A 13,644-nucleotide genomic window follows, 5' to 3' on the forward strand; every position below is an offset into this window, starting at 1 on the left:
TTGAGATCACGTCGGCGGTAACAAACACAAAAAGTTCAGTATAAAAGTTAGCAACAGTCATGCCAGCTACTCACATCTCAAACACAGAGACTGCATAAGTAAACAGTTGAGTTTGGGTTTAGCAGGGTACATTAATTCTGCATGCTGTTCCCATTATTCAAAAAAAGTCAATCAATGATCGGCAGTTTACAAATTACGAAATTAAACAGTATGTCGTATGTTGTGGTGCTTGTTGCTTAAAACATACAAGCGGTGTTTAATATATAGATTTTTGTTTGTTTATTGTTTATTCATGTATTTACTTATTTAGTAATTTATTAATTTACTCATTTTCCTGTTATCAAGGTGGTAAAGTCAAACACCGTGATTGAAAATATTAAATTAGAAAGTCTGCAGTATCCTATATGATAACGATATTACTTTTCATGACAAAAAATGCTAACTCGAAGTCTGTTTCCTACACACCTATAGTGAGTCTTTCAGAGTAATTTATGTTGCTTTAAAGAAGCATCCCAATCTCCAACACACATTTATCATTTTAATCTAAGTTTTTAAGGTAAAACATTATGACTTGTAACAAATGAGCTCTGGCATAAACATCCTGGACAAATAACAAAGCGGCACAACTTTAAAAAAGTAATTTGCAATTTTGAGCAAAGCGATATACCGACAAAATGCAAGTCATCGAAACACATGTATATACACAAACCGCTGTTCACTTAGTAGGCAACGTCCAAAATTGAATTTTTTGACAAAACATAACAGAAAGTTAAAAAACACACATCCATTTAAATTTAAGTAAAAGTAAAAATTATACATGACAATGTTTGCGCTAAATAATATCTGACTGAAGAATCATTGCAACAGAAAACCAGATATGAACTGAATATGCTCACGTGTTTTACAACAGGTTCATTAATAGTAGTACCCTTCACAGAACAATAAGATATATGTTATCACTATATGTAACAGGTTTTTTTCAACTTCGCACAGTACTCTCAGAGTTTAATCACTTATTACAAAACTTTATTTAATATGCAAATGAGCTGTTAATTAACTTGACACTGCTCAATGCTTCATGGGACAACTAGATGTCCATCAGATCAACATTTGTAGCACGTTTTATTTAATTTAGTGCTGTAATTTTAGAGTAATGTCACTAATTAAAAAGCTCATTAAATATGCAAATAAACCCTAAATTAACTTGACACTGTTCAATGATTCATAGCACAATTAAATATTTATCAAATCAATTTCTGTAGCACGTTTCACAAAATTTGGTGCCGTAATTTCAGAGTTATATACCTAATTACAAAGTTTATTAAATATGCAAATGAACCCTTAATTAACTTTACACTACTAAATGCTTTACAACACAGTTAGATATCTGTCAGATCAGTATATGCAGCAGTTTTCATGACGTTTGATGCAGTTATTTCGGAGTCATATGACTAATTATAAAACTTCATGAAATATGCAAATGAGCTAATTATTAACTTGACACTGCTCAATGCTTCTCAGTACAATTGGATATTTATCAGATCAACATCTGTAGCAAGTTTCATCAAATTTAACGCTGTAATTTTGGAGTAATATCACTAATTACAAAGTTCATTAAATATGCAAATGAACCCTAATTAATTTCACACTACTAAATGCTTTACACTACAGTTAGATATCAGTCAGATCAGTATCTGCAGCAGATTTAATCACATTGGGTGAAGTTATATCGGAGTTATATGACTAATTACAAAACTTCATAAAATATGCAAATGAGCTATTTGTTAACTTGACACTGCCAAATGCTTCTAATTGTAATTAGATATATATCAGATCAATATTTGTTGCAAATATCACAAAGTTTCGTGCAGGAATTTCAGGGTTATCTGACTAATGACAAAAGTTCATTAAATATGCAAAGAAGAAGATAATTGACATGGCACTCACAGTTCATCATAATGTTCTGAGACTATCATCTGTGAAAAGTTCATGAAATTTGGTGCAGTGTTTCTTGATATATGTCTACAGTGTCATTACCGTCTCCATAGGGAAACCATTGTACGGAAAAAAACAATATTGCATAACTTCATTAATATGCAAGCCACACTAACCAAAATCTAATCAGTTCTTGCAAGTAGCATATGGTACCTGTGTACCAAATCTAACTTGAATCCGTTCAGGCGTTTTTGAGTTATCGTGTAAACAGACAGACAGACAGACACACACACACACACTAACACACACACACACACACACACACACACACACACACGGACAGACAGACAGACATCGCTATGACATTAGCCCACGTGTTTACACACGTGAGCTAAAAATGTGCAATTTCGATGTTACGCTTTCCTTAACTTTTGTCTAGCTTCATGTGGTTTATTTCAAATCCTCAAAGTGCTTGGTAAGTATGAGCAAGTAGCTCGGTCTCACATTTCTTCAGTTTTCGATTGAGAATATGGTTTATGAGCTAATGACGTAACAAAGTGAAATCAGCAACGCCCTCAGTGAAAGCTACATTTTTTAACCTTCATAACCCTCCGAATTTTCCCTTGTACAAATACCATAGGATGCGCTGGAAAGATACTTGAAAGCAAAACAAACGAAAGAAAAGGTATGTTCATCAACTATTGAATTTCGTGATAATGCGCCTATTGAAAGTGCGTCGGTGTGCGTAAGTGGTTCTTCCATATTCATGTGAAGCTTTACATAAAAAATATTATACGTCGTTTTATCGCCAGGTAGTATGAATAATGTTCATAACCGTTGTATTTCTAGACCAAGGATTGCCTTCGAGGAGAGAAAGTCATGACATAGTGGTTGCCATAGTCATTATAGCTGGACATTGCTACACACCCATCTGTATTTATCTGAACTTTCCTACCCGAGCACTAAATCGTACATTGCTAAACATATAGCAACTTACATTTCAGTTTTCGAAGTCCGGTGACACTTCAATCGAAGACAGTACTGCCAATGAGTACGATACCAGTGATTCACAAATCACCCCCTTACTTGATACCACTGATTTAGAATCAGGAACTAAAGTAAGAAAAAGTTTCTCTTTGTGTGTCTGTGTGTCTGTGTAGGTGTGTGTACTACTTTTTGTCTCGTGCCTATTGTTTCAACTATTTTGCTTTCTTTCAATATTGGACAGTTTGCTAGGCAAGTCTCTAAATTTAATTATGCATCCCACTTATCCGTATTCTTTTACACAAAAGAAGTGTCAAGATGACTGGGTTATCAGTAATCTTTTAGACAAAAAACTCTCCACTGTTGGTATTAAAACCTACACAAGAGAGGTGTCCGTTGCCTTTCCAACAATACAACGGAGAAAATTATATGAAGTTGGCACCCGGAGTTCATTGAAATGAGAACTGGCACATGGAAAGTGCCAAAAAACCCAACAAGTCAAAAGTTAGCCTAGGAGTATGCCTTGCCAGACTGATTGTGAGGAAGGCTGGAGGATGCAGGTACAACGAAAAGCACACAGAAAGGCACACGTATTTAACTGGTCAGAAGTGATGTAATTACATCGCACAAAATGAAACAATACAGTTAATATTACGATTGAAACTTTAAAGGATTACATCCCGCAGTGATATACTTGGCGATGTCAGGTTACTCACAACTAATTGCACATGATATGTCTCTTCACCAATGTGGCCTTCCCTAGTCTTGTACGAAGCGGTCACGATGACTAGACCGAGAACTGAAGACTGATCGATTGAAATGGTGATACAGTCGCATCGCTATTTGATATGATGTGAATAATTACAGTTACTCAATCACGCACTATACGTATCACGTCTCTGGCCCAATCGGCAACTGTGAATCAGTTTATCTGTGAAAAAATGAATAACACGCGTCAAGCTGCACTGATTTTCGGTGTAGCTTGCGAATCTGCATTGTTCATAATGAAAGAGTTATGTAATACGTAAAGCCTTATCGAAAAAGTCAGTTTTTTTGTGAAATGTCGTCCCCAAACTGGCCAAAATCGCATTTATGATTTATATCTATCTATCTATCTATCTATCTATCTATCTATCTATCTATCTATCTATCTATCTATCTATCTATCTGTTTCTCTCTCTCTATCTATCTATATAGATAGATAGATAGATAGATAGATAGATAGATAGATAGATAGATAGATAGATAGATAGATAGATAGATAGATAGATAGATAGATAGATATCGGTATATTTTCGTAGAATGTTAAGTCCACTCTAATATCTGATGCAGAGATTACGAGGGTTTCAGACATACAGGACAGACATAATGTCAAGTAATGAAAAGTGAATAATATATGAACGTAACTTTTGTCACCTACGCAAACACTTTTGTAAATCAATGTATAGAGTTCAACAGTAGAATAATTTCGAAGATTTTCGTTTATCATAATACAAAACACAGATGTAAACTTTGTATGTTTTTCTGGTGTTGGTTTACCATTTAGTGTGCTTTTATTTCCTAGGAAAAAGCGCGAAAAACCATTGCTGAGATTTGTGGTGACTACGTTCGGAAAGTCAATCAACAGAAGCTACGCAACCCTGTTAGAGGACAGCGCCACACACGACAAGGACTGTGCCTCTGTCAGTATGTGGAATCCGAAAAGTTCAAGGAATTGGTCTGATGTGTTTGAGAGATAATGTGACAATCGAAGATGAGACAACAACGATTTCCTAAACTAGATTTCAATGCAAGCATTTGACATACTATCCACAGACTAGTAAAAACTAAAGATATAGTCTAAATTTATTACTCTTTATCCAAACTCAGACTTTGGTTTCAACTATCATTCTACTTAAGTTTGAACGTTTATCACAGATGGCAAAATTAAATGCAAACACAATCACCGTAATAATTGTGTGATCACCTTAGAAAATGGTCTAAATGCATGTAGTATAAAAACAGAAGAAAGTAGCTCGCAGCTTTTTGTGAATGACGAAAGGGGCCCGGCGATGTACGAACCCATGATCTTGCAGACGTCAATGGTGAGACAACTTAAAATCTGTAAATAATGTGAAACGATGCGTTTATATCCTATTTTTAAGTCTATGAAAATAAAGAAGCCGGGTTTTTTGTATCCTTGCTAGGCATCGTACATACGGAAACCATCAATTTGGCGTAGCCCAGCTCTGTCTACCGTGGCTAAAATTCAGTGTGTAAATAGCCTCGTTTGGCCAGGCCCTTGAGCGCACTGCAGTGTAAGGTAAAGAAAAAATTCCTCAGATTGTGGTAAAAAATGAGATTGGAATATGTATGTGTCGGAAATTTTTGATGGGTCCTGAGTTCTTTAATGGCTCATATAAAGTTTAAGATGTCAACTTACAGTATACAGTCTTTCATTGAGAAATAATCGTGGATCGTTTACTTTGTTTTTATTTTTTGGGTGTTTGTCCTTTTTTGGCCTAACAATTTTTCTAAAACATCCTTCTCAGATAGTAGAACGTAACGGAAGGTTATCTGTGTAGAAAACAATACCAACGGGGTGGATCCACTGTCTTAAAAAGGGCACTGCGTGAATTATAAAACAGATCGATCTTTAACTTGTCAAGACCAAACTTGTAAATTAATCCACACGGAATTCTTGACACCTTCCTCAAACTTTTCTTTGCTCCTGTCACTCAAGTTATAGGTCTTGCCTACTGTCGAACAATAGGACACGGTCGAATTTGTTAGAAAAATTGTAAGCCTTCAGTGTCTGTAGAATTTGCATAAAATGGAAAATAGCCATAGTTTCTCCATGTATCTGATTCAATCGCTGCATTTATGTTCTACAATTGTCTAACGAAAATTCAACAGCCAATGATCATCGATTCAAATCTGCAAAGACTTCTCAGTTCTGTTAATTAAATACAGCTCAATTCCTGTAAACCACAGGGGAAAGATGTCAGTCCCCGGGGATGGGGAGGGTTAGGGTCTTTGTGAAACGGTTATTTTTACTGTGATATTTCAAATAAAGATTTCGACTGCAAACCGTCTGACTGCTTTCTTTATTACCGACAAGTTCTGATGTCCTCTCCAACCTGTGCACACACATTGCCAACTGGCTAATTGCAGTAATCGGCTGTCCGTATCAGTGGATTGATACCACAGATGTGGGTAAGTAAAATAAGACAGGGGTGAAGATCACATATATAGTGTCACGATTTCGTCCGTAAAACTAGTGGACGCTTAAAATATTTATGAATTCGTAAATAAACAGGACGGTACACAACTTATTATTCATAAGTAAAGGAAATGGACTCACGTTTCCTGCGTCTGCATCTACACAAGTTTCCTTTGTCAATCGAGGTGGTAGCTTCAGCGAAACTTGGACAGCATCTACCGAACAAACACCGCAGCAGGCAACTCAATATAGATTGCTGCCATCGTGTGTGACAGTAATATACACTCTTTTCGATGCCACCGTCAAAATTCGAAAAAATGTTGTCATAACCTCAATCTATGTGATCGAAGATTTTATAGCGTTGCTGTCCTCATTCAGTCAAATCAGATTTATGTTTTTCTTTGCTTTCTTTCCACATGGCTGTTATTAGTAACTGAGTTTTGCTATATTTTCTCTCCCAATCGGTCAGACAGTAAGTGATTTCATTTTGTTTCTGCAATTTCTTTCTACGACCGGTTGTAAGGTGGTAGCCTTCAGGTTTTCGACTTTTTCAGTATTTTCTCACGACGACCGGTCGTCAGGTGGTGGTTGTAAAGTGTTGAATTTTTCTCGACATTTCTCTACACCACCGATCGTTGGATCCTGGCTTTCAGGCCTTTGATGTTTTCATTAACTTTAATTTCTCCACGACCGGTAGAGATCGTGGCTTTGGGTTTTCGACTTTATTTCTCCGTATTTTCCCTCCGCGACCAGTCACCGGCGAGCCCATTTCCCGTCTACTTATGAATAATAATTTGTGTACCTTCCTGTTTATTTACGAATTTGAGAATATTTTAAGCGCCACTAGGTAGAATTGTAATTGTAAATGGTACTAATGACAAACAGGGTTTTTCTTTGTGTGGTATTTACGCACCCAATGAGAGTGTACAGAGAAAGAATTTCTTTTGAATTTGACAAATCTAATTGATAAACATTGTACTTATGAAAATCTGTTTTAGCTGGTGACTTTAATTGCGCCATAAATCATCTTGATAGAATTTCTCATTCTGTAACTGTTGATAAGTCTGTTAATTGCCTTCGTAAGTTGTTGATTCGTTTTGGCCTTGTTGATATTTGGAGACAACAACATCCTAATTTGCAACAATTTACTTGGCGACGTTTACGCCCAAACGCAATTCACAGCAGAATTGATTATATTTTCATTGCCAAACACCTTGTTAAAAGTATAAAAAAGTTGACATAAGGCCTGCGCTGAAAACTGATCACAAGGCTGTATATTTTGAAATAGTCCCTAAAAAAACGACAGAGGAGCTGGTACCTGGAAGTTCAATAATTACTTGCTCAATAAGGAAGATTATGTAAGCAGTATGCGAAATATTATTAGATCATGTAAATCAATTACGCAAATATTAGTGCAAAAGTCAAATGGGATTTGACAAAAAAAGACATAAAGGAGTTTACAACTGTCTATTCTCATAACGCTACAAAGAACAGTAATCGTACTATACTGGAATTAGAAAAGCAGTTGTGTTCAGCAGAAAAGCGTATGATTTATGAACCATCAGATATCAATATTGAGGTTTACAGTACAATTAAAAAACGTCTGGAAGATTTGTACTCCATGCTGGCCGAAGGTGCACAAATTCGCTCTAAAGCGCGTTGGGTGGAAAAAGGCGAGAGAAGTACAAAGTATTTTTTAAGTTTAGAAAAAGTAACGCAACGAAGAAAGAGATGAAATCACTTTGCACAAGTGATGGTACGTGCGTGTGTGAACCAGAAGAAATTTTACGGGGTCAGAAGAAGTTTTATAGTGACTTATATAAGGCTAAAGATAAAGATCTTTCATTAATGGATTTTCTTGGTGAAACGCCCATTCCCCAACTCTCGGACGACCAGAATAGTATTTGTGAAGGCGAATTGTCAGAAATGAGTGTCTTGCAGCCCTCAATAGCATGGCAGTAAACAAATCTCCAGGCTCAGATGGTTTAACTGTTGAATTTTACCGTTGTTTTTGGCATGAAATTTGTGATTTGTTAGTCGCTTCTTTAAACGAAGCCTACAGAAGTGGTGTCATGTCAGTCTCTCAGAAACGACTGTGCTGACTCTCCTTTATAAAAAGGGTTCAGAAGTGATTTGAATAACTGGCGTCCAATTTCCCTTCTCAACACAGACTATAAAATAGCTACCAAGGCCCTGTCCAATCGATTAAAACTTGTTCTTCCATCTTTAATCCACAGAGATCAAACAGGCTATTTAAAGGGACGTTTTATAGGCGAGAATATTAGACTGATTGCTGATATCTTTCACTATTCGAAAAAACACAATAAAAATGGTGCTACAATTTTATTGATTATGAAAAGGCTTTTGATAGCGTCAATTGGAATTATATTAATGAAGTTTTACTTGCCATGAATTTTGGGCAATCCTTTCGTCAGTGGGTGAAAACACTTTACAATGACATCCAGAGCTGTATTCTGTACAAAGGTTGGTGCTCTGATTACTTTAATCTTCAAAGAGGTGTCAGGCAGGGCTGTTCTTTGTCAGCCCTGTTATTTGTATTAGCGATCGAAATATTGGCATGTAAAATTAGGTATGACAAAAGCATCAAAGGTTTTAAATTACCTGGTCCAAACAACACAATACGTGAAGCAAAGATTTCATTATTAGCAGATGACACAACTATTTTTGTTGAAGATATTGCCTCTGTTGAATCAGTTCTTACAGTTATGGAAAACTTTCACAAATGTAGCGGGTTAAAGCTGAATAAGAAGAAAACGACAGGGGTTCTGTTGGGCAAGTTTAGACACAAGGTTGTGAAAGTTGGTAACATTAAATGGACTACAAACCCTGTGAAAACACTGGGTGTATATTTTGGTTATGATGATATACTGTGCAAGAAATTAAATTGGGAAGAAAAAGTGAAATCACTCGAAAACTTGTTAAATTCTTGGGAAGGCGCCACCTTACAATTTATGGGCGTATCGTTATTTCAAAATCTCTTGCTGTATCAAAGATAATGTACCTTGCTTCTGTAATTGGTATACCAGAAGATATATGTCAGAAAGTCCAAAGTCTTATTGACATCTTTGTCAAACGAAAAAGAAAATTTCAAACAAAGTGCTTGAAAGAGGTTACAAATGCGGAGGTACATATCAATGTAAAATGTCAAGTGCAAGCACTGCAGGCTATGTGGGTGAAAAGATTAGTGGAAAGTAAAGACACGACATGGACAGCGTTACCATGGTCGTACTTTTATCTTGATAATAACACAAATTTATTACAGCAACACTCTCTATGGCGTGTTGTCCCAAACTGCATTGTAGCTGCTTTACCAGTTTTCTATATTAATGTTTTGAACGCTTGGTATGATGTGAATCACAGTGTGGACCATGCAGATCGTCACTTCTTACTTGGCTGGTCTAGGAAATATTGTTGTTTTTACTCCATGGTTTCTACAGATGATAATTTTGAGGTTTCTGCCAATGATAGTAAAATTCCCCTGAACAAATTGACATGTAAGACACTGTATTCCATTCTCATACGAAAGCGTACAGAACCCCCTATGTACCAGCTTTTGAAATGGTTTCACAATTTAAATGTAACTCCTAGAGAATCAGAAATCAACCTTATTTGGAAAAATGTGTATGATATTACAAATGAACTTAAACTGAGAGAGTTCCAATGGAAGCTTTTGCACCGTCTACCTTGGTATACCTTGCTGGTGCGTTCGTTGTTGACTTTGTCAAATTTAATCCGGTGATAATCTGGTGACAGCGTCCACAGATTAGTAATTTACCCTTGATTACTTTGGCTAATTAGGCACTCAAACTCATCAGATAATAGACGTAGCATGTTGATAAAACGTATACGCAAGATTGTCAAGGGCAGTGCTAAGTTAAGACCGAAATACCAAAGGTTGGTAGAATGTATCTTTATTAGCGATACAACGAAACACCTACCCACCCCTGGGGACGGACATGTAGACAACGCCCTGTGCTGTGATCTACACCTCTATCTTATTTTGAATTTAGGATAATCGGATGGTGAAGTAATGTCGATTTACTCTACAAATGTTATCTCATCTGCTTTTCTTTTAAGTTACACACTTGTTTTTATGAGTAATTTACGATATTGCAATATTCAGCTATATGGCACCTAACACTTTTGAGAAATTTTCAAAATATGAAAATTTAATTATTCCAAATTAGTTCCAATCGTGTTACTTAGGTAATAGATACAACCCTTTTCAGAATTAGAGCGCGAAGCCACTGCAGTGAACTGCAATAAAACTGCTCACACTAATTAGTTTCAGCTGTAGCCAGCTGGCAAAGTCGACAACATTGTAATGTCCCATGCAGACAGTTTGTCTGGGGAAGTTGAAATAAAAAAGATTTGTACATGGACCAGTGCATGGTAATGTTACATTGTATCTTAATCTTGAACACAGGGTGCCAATCGTAAACTCTCATTTACAACTCGAGCCTCAGACAGAGCTAGTTTTGCCTTTGTACAAGCAGACTTTTTGGTCTTTATCAAGTAGCCTTGTTCAACACCAAAGTGGCCACGGCTACAGCTGAAACTAATTAGTGTAAGCAGTTTTATTGCAGTTCACTGCAGTGGCTTCGCGCTCTAATTCTGAAAAGGGTTGTAAAGCAAATAATTCCACCATGTATGAGTGTGATTTGTCCACGTCTACCTTGAGTAAAATCAGTTCCCATTTTCGTTTGTCTAACTATACAATCAATAGAATAAGAGTCACTTCTTATGTAAATTCGAACACATAACTTGGTAACTGTACATCCGTCACAGCACAGGGCCTCATAAGTGCCTATTTAAGTCAATATTACAGCGTTTTTCTTTCTTTTTCAATGTTACAAATAAAGCTGAAGAGCACAACACTTGTGTAGCTGTCTTTTCTGTAGCGTGTATTGGCATGTATAGTGCGTCCTCGTAAATGTGACCTTTAGTTCCGTGACCTCTAGGCCCGGCTCTAGCCATGCCATGCCTACTTCCTGCCCTGCCCTCGCTATGCTTACTGTACTAATTTACAGTACAGTAAACACAGCGACGTCTGTACACGTGGCCAGAAGGCATGGCCAGAGGAATTGGCTAGAGGTCACGGAACTAAAGGTCGTATTTACATATGATCACATTCCCCATTGAGGGCGCACTATACATGCCAATCAAGCTACACAAAAGACAGCTACACAAATGTTGTGCTCTTCAGCTTTATTTCTAACATTGAAAAAGAAAGAAAAACGCTGTAATATTGACTTAAATAGGCACTTATGAGCCCCTGTGGTCACAGTCTGTGATTTACTCGATTTTTCCATCAGTTGGGACGAGAGACGTTACTAAACTATAGAGGGCGTACATCGTAACGGCACAACTTGCGCCAACATGACGTACTCCGGGTATGCGAGTACTAGCTATGTGGTTTGAATTGCATTAGGGGTAGACCATTTGATATCCTGGGGGCGGTCTGGAAGATTTTCAAAAAAAATATTCCCAGCGAATGTCAATGAAAAAATCGGGCAGAGGAGGCTTAGCAAAACAAAGATGGCTCACTGAGGTCAAAGAAAAAATCCATCGAAGTTACTTTCTGGAACATATTTTTTTTATTTTCAGGGCGCCCTTCGAGACTGTGTCAGATACACAATGGTTCTTTGGCCGGATACATTTGAGGTGTGCTATATTTATATTTTAATAACTTTCTCATATAGCTCAATCCCAAGGGTATAATTGTGGTCAGTACATGTAGCAACTTTTGACTTATTTAAACTTCTTGTTCTGTTCGTTAGCTTATTTCTTTCCACTAGACTTTGATATCTAAATGTAATTTTCGATGTAATCATAAGATAATAAAAAGTACAGGGATTCTGAGGCAATGATATTTTGCTTACCTTTTCATGTTTTCCGGCCACAACTCATCGCACAATACCATAATGCAATCTGTCACCTCCTCGGTCCTACAAGCCACCAAACTAACAAGATTGCAAATATTCATCCTGCAAAGAAAATTAAAAACTTAGAAAACCTTCGTGCAACAAATCGAAGTTGGCGATTCGAATTACCTAAACCGAAACTATCCTCTAAACTAAACTAATTTGAAAGGCCGTCTACAGCAACTATTGTTGACAGAACAACGAAACCGGGAAAGGCTAAAAACAGAGAAATAAATGTGGTATATCTCAAAATAGCCATCATGCTTTTCGAACACATCGGAAAGCAAGCGCTAGTATTGACCCGAACTGCATTACAATGCACAATAATTAACACCAAACCAAGGTTCTGGTAATCGATTTAAGTGCCTAAAACAAATAATCGTTGACAGATTAATACAAAATTTATTGTTAACATAACGAGCACTAACCACGCTCAATACATGCCTCAAAACCAAAAATCATAGCGTCCAGGATTCTGGTTGACGCTGGATCAATTTATTTCAAGTTGACACCACACACCGGATCGCTCAAGAAAGAGTCGGTCAACTGTGACTAATCTGTCATAGTAACAAATCTAGCTTCTCCTCTTCGAGGACGAAGATGATATTATACAACCAAATGGAGGTGATACAAAACAACAGAGTGATTGATGAAGGAACCTCACGATCGGTTCCGAAACGCCATTAAGACGAATCACTAGAAACATAAAACAGTTTTTACCGGGGACCCAGATCACGTGACCGGGGTCAAAGCACTATAGATCTATCGTTGTCTCACCATGTTTTCCTTATCATGAAACCTCATTGATCGACTCACTGTATCGTCTTTAACAATAGTAGAAATGATGTGTGAACAGATTATCTAACGTGAGACATCTTACTCCGCACATAGTAAAGGACTGTAAATTTGTTGTTGGGAAAAAGTTTCCAAGTGAAGAGTGCGAGAAAAAAGTTACCAATAATCAGAGAGTAAAAAAAAAAGGACAGTGGATCAGGTACAAAAAAATGCTACCTCTTATATCTTCCAGGACCCCCCCCCCCAGGATATCAAATGGTCTACCCCTTAGCGAAGCTAAGAGAGTTCTAGCGGGATATATACCGCTATACTGTAAACGTTGCCATCTCTAGATGGCCAGTTGAATATTCATAGTTCAACAATACAACCATATTAGCCTCCACTGTTAAACAGTTTGTTTATTGAACAACTTGAATACTTTATTGCCCTTTTGAAATTATTCAGAATTGTACTTTGAACTGTTAATATGTAAGTGGCCTAATCTGATTAAAATCGGACTTACAGTAGATATGGCGACGTTTCCATTTTTTGGTGTTCCTTGCTGTTATTGTTATCTGATAAATTTGAGCAGAGATGTTGCTTCTTCATGTTCTCGCTAGACCACTTACGTTTCGGTGACACTATGTTAACCATATGGCCAGTACTCGCGTACGCGGAGTATGTCATGTGCGCGCAAACCTGCCATGGGGGTGTCATTGCGACGTACGCCGTCTATGGTTACTGTGAGTTGAGTATAATAAAAATATTGGTTGATTGATTGAATAATGGTATGGAAATCCGGTC

The 13,644-nt window shown here is 37.0% G+C and overlaps 1 protein-coding gene across 1 annotated transcript in view; it reads left to right on the top strand.

Annotated features, from left to right (window-relative positions):
* The window catches only part of LOC139140501 (uncharacterized), a 172,617-nt gene extending 167,782 nt beyond the window's left edge, over window positions 1-4,835 (top strand). Inside the window, exons 5-6 of the mRNA XM_070709807.1 lie at window positions 2,940-3,053; window positions 4,484-4,835. Coding sequence (XP_070565908.1) covers window positions 2,940-3,053; window positions 4,484-4,642 — 273 coding nt within the window. The 3' untranslated portion in view covers window positions 4,643-4,835. The remainder of the gene's footprint in view (window positions 1-2,939; window positions 3,054-4,483) is intronic.
* The last annotated feature ends 8,809 nt before the right edge of the window (window positions 4,836-13,644 follow it).

This window comes from Ptychodera flava, chromosome 9, assembly GCF_041260155.1.
Source record: "Ptychodera flava strain L36383 chromosome 9, AS_Pfla_20210202, whole genome shotgun sequence".
Taxonomy (NCBI): Eukaryota; Metazoa; Hemichordata; class Enteropneusta; family Ptychoderidae; genus Ptychodera; species Ptychodera flava.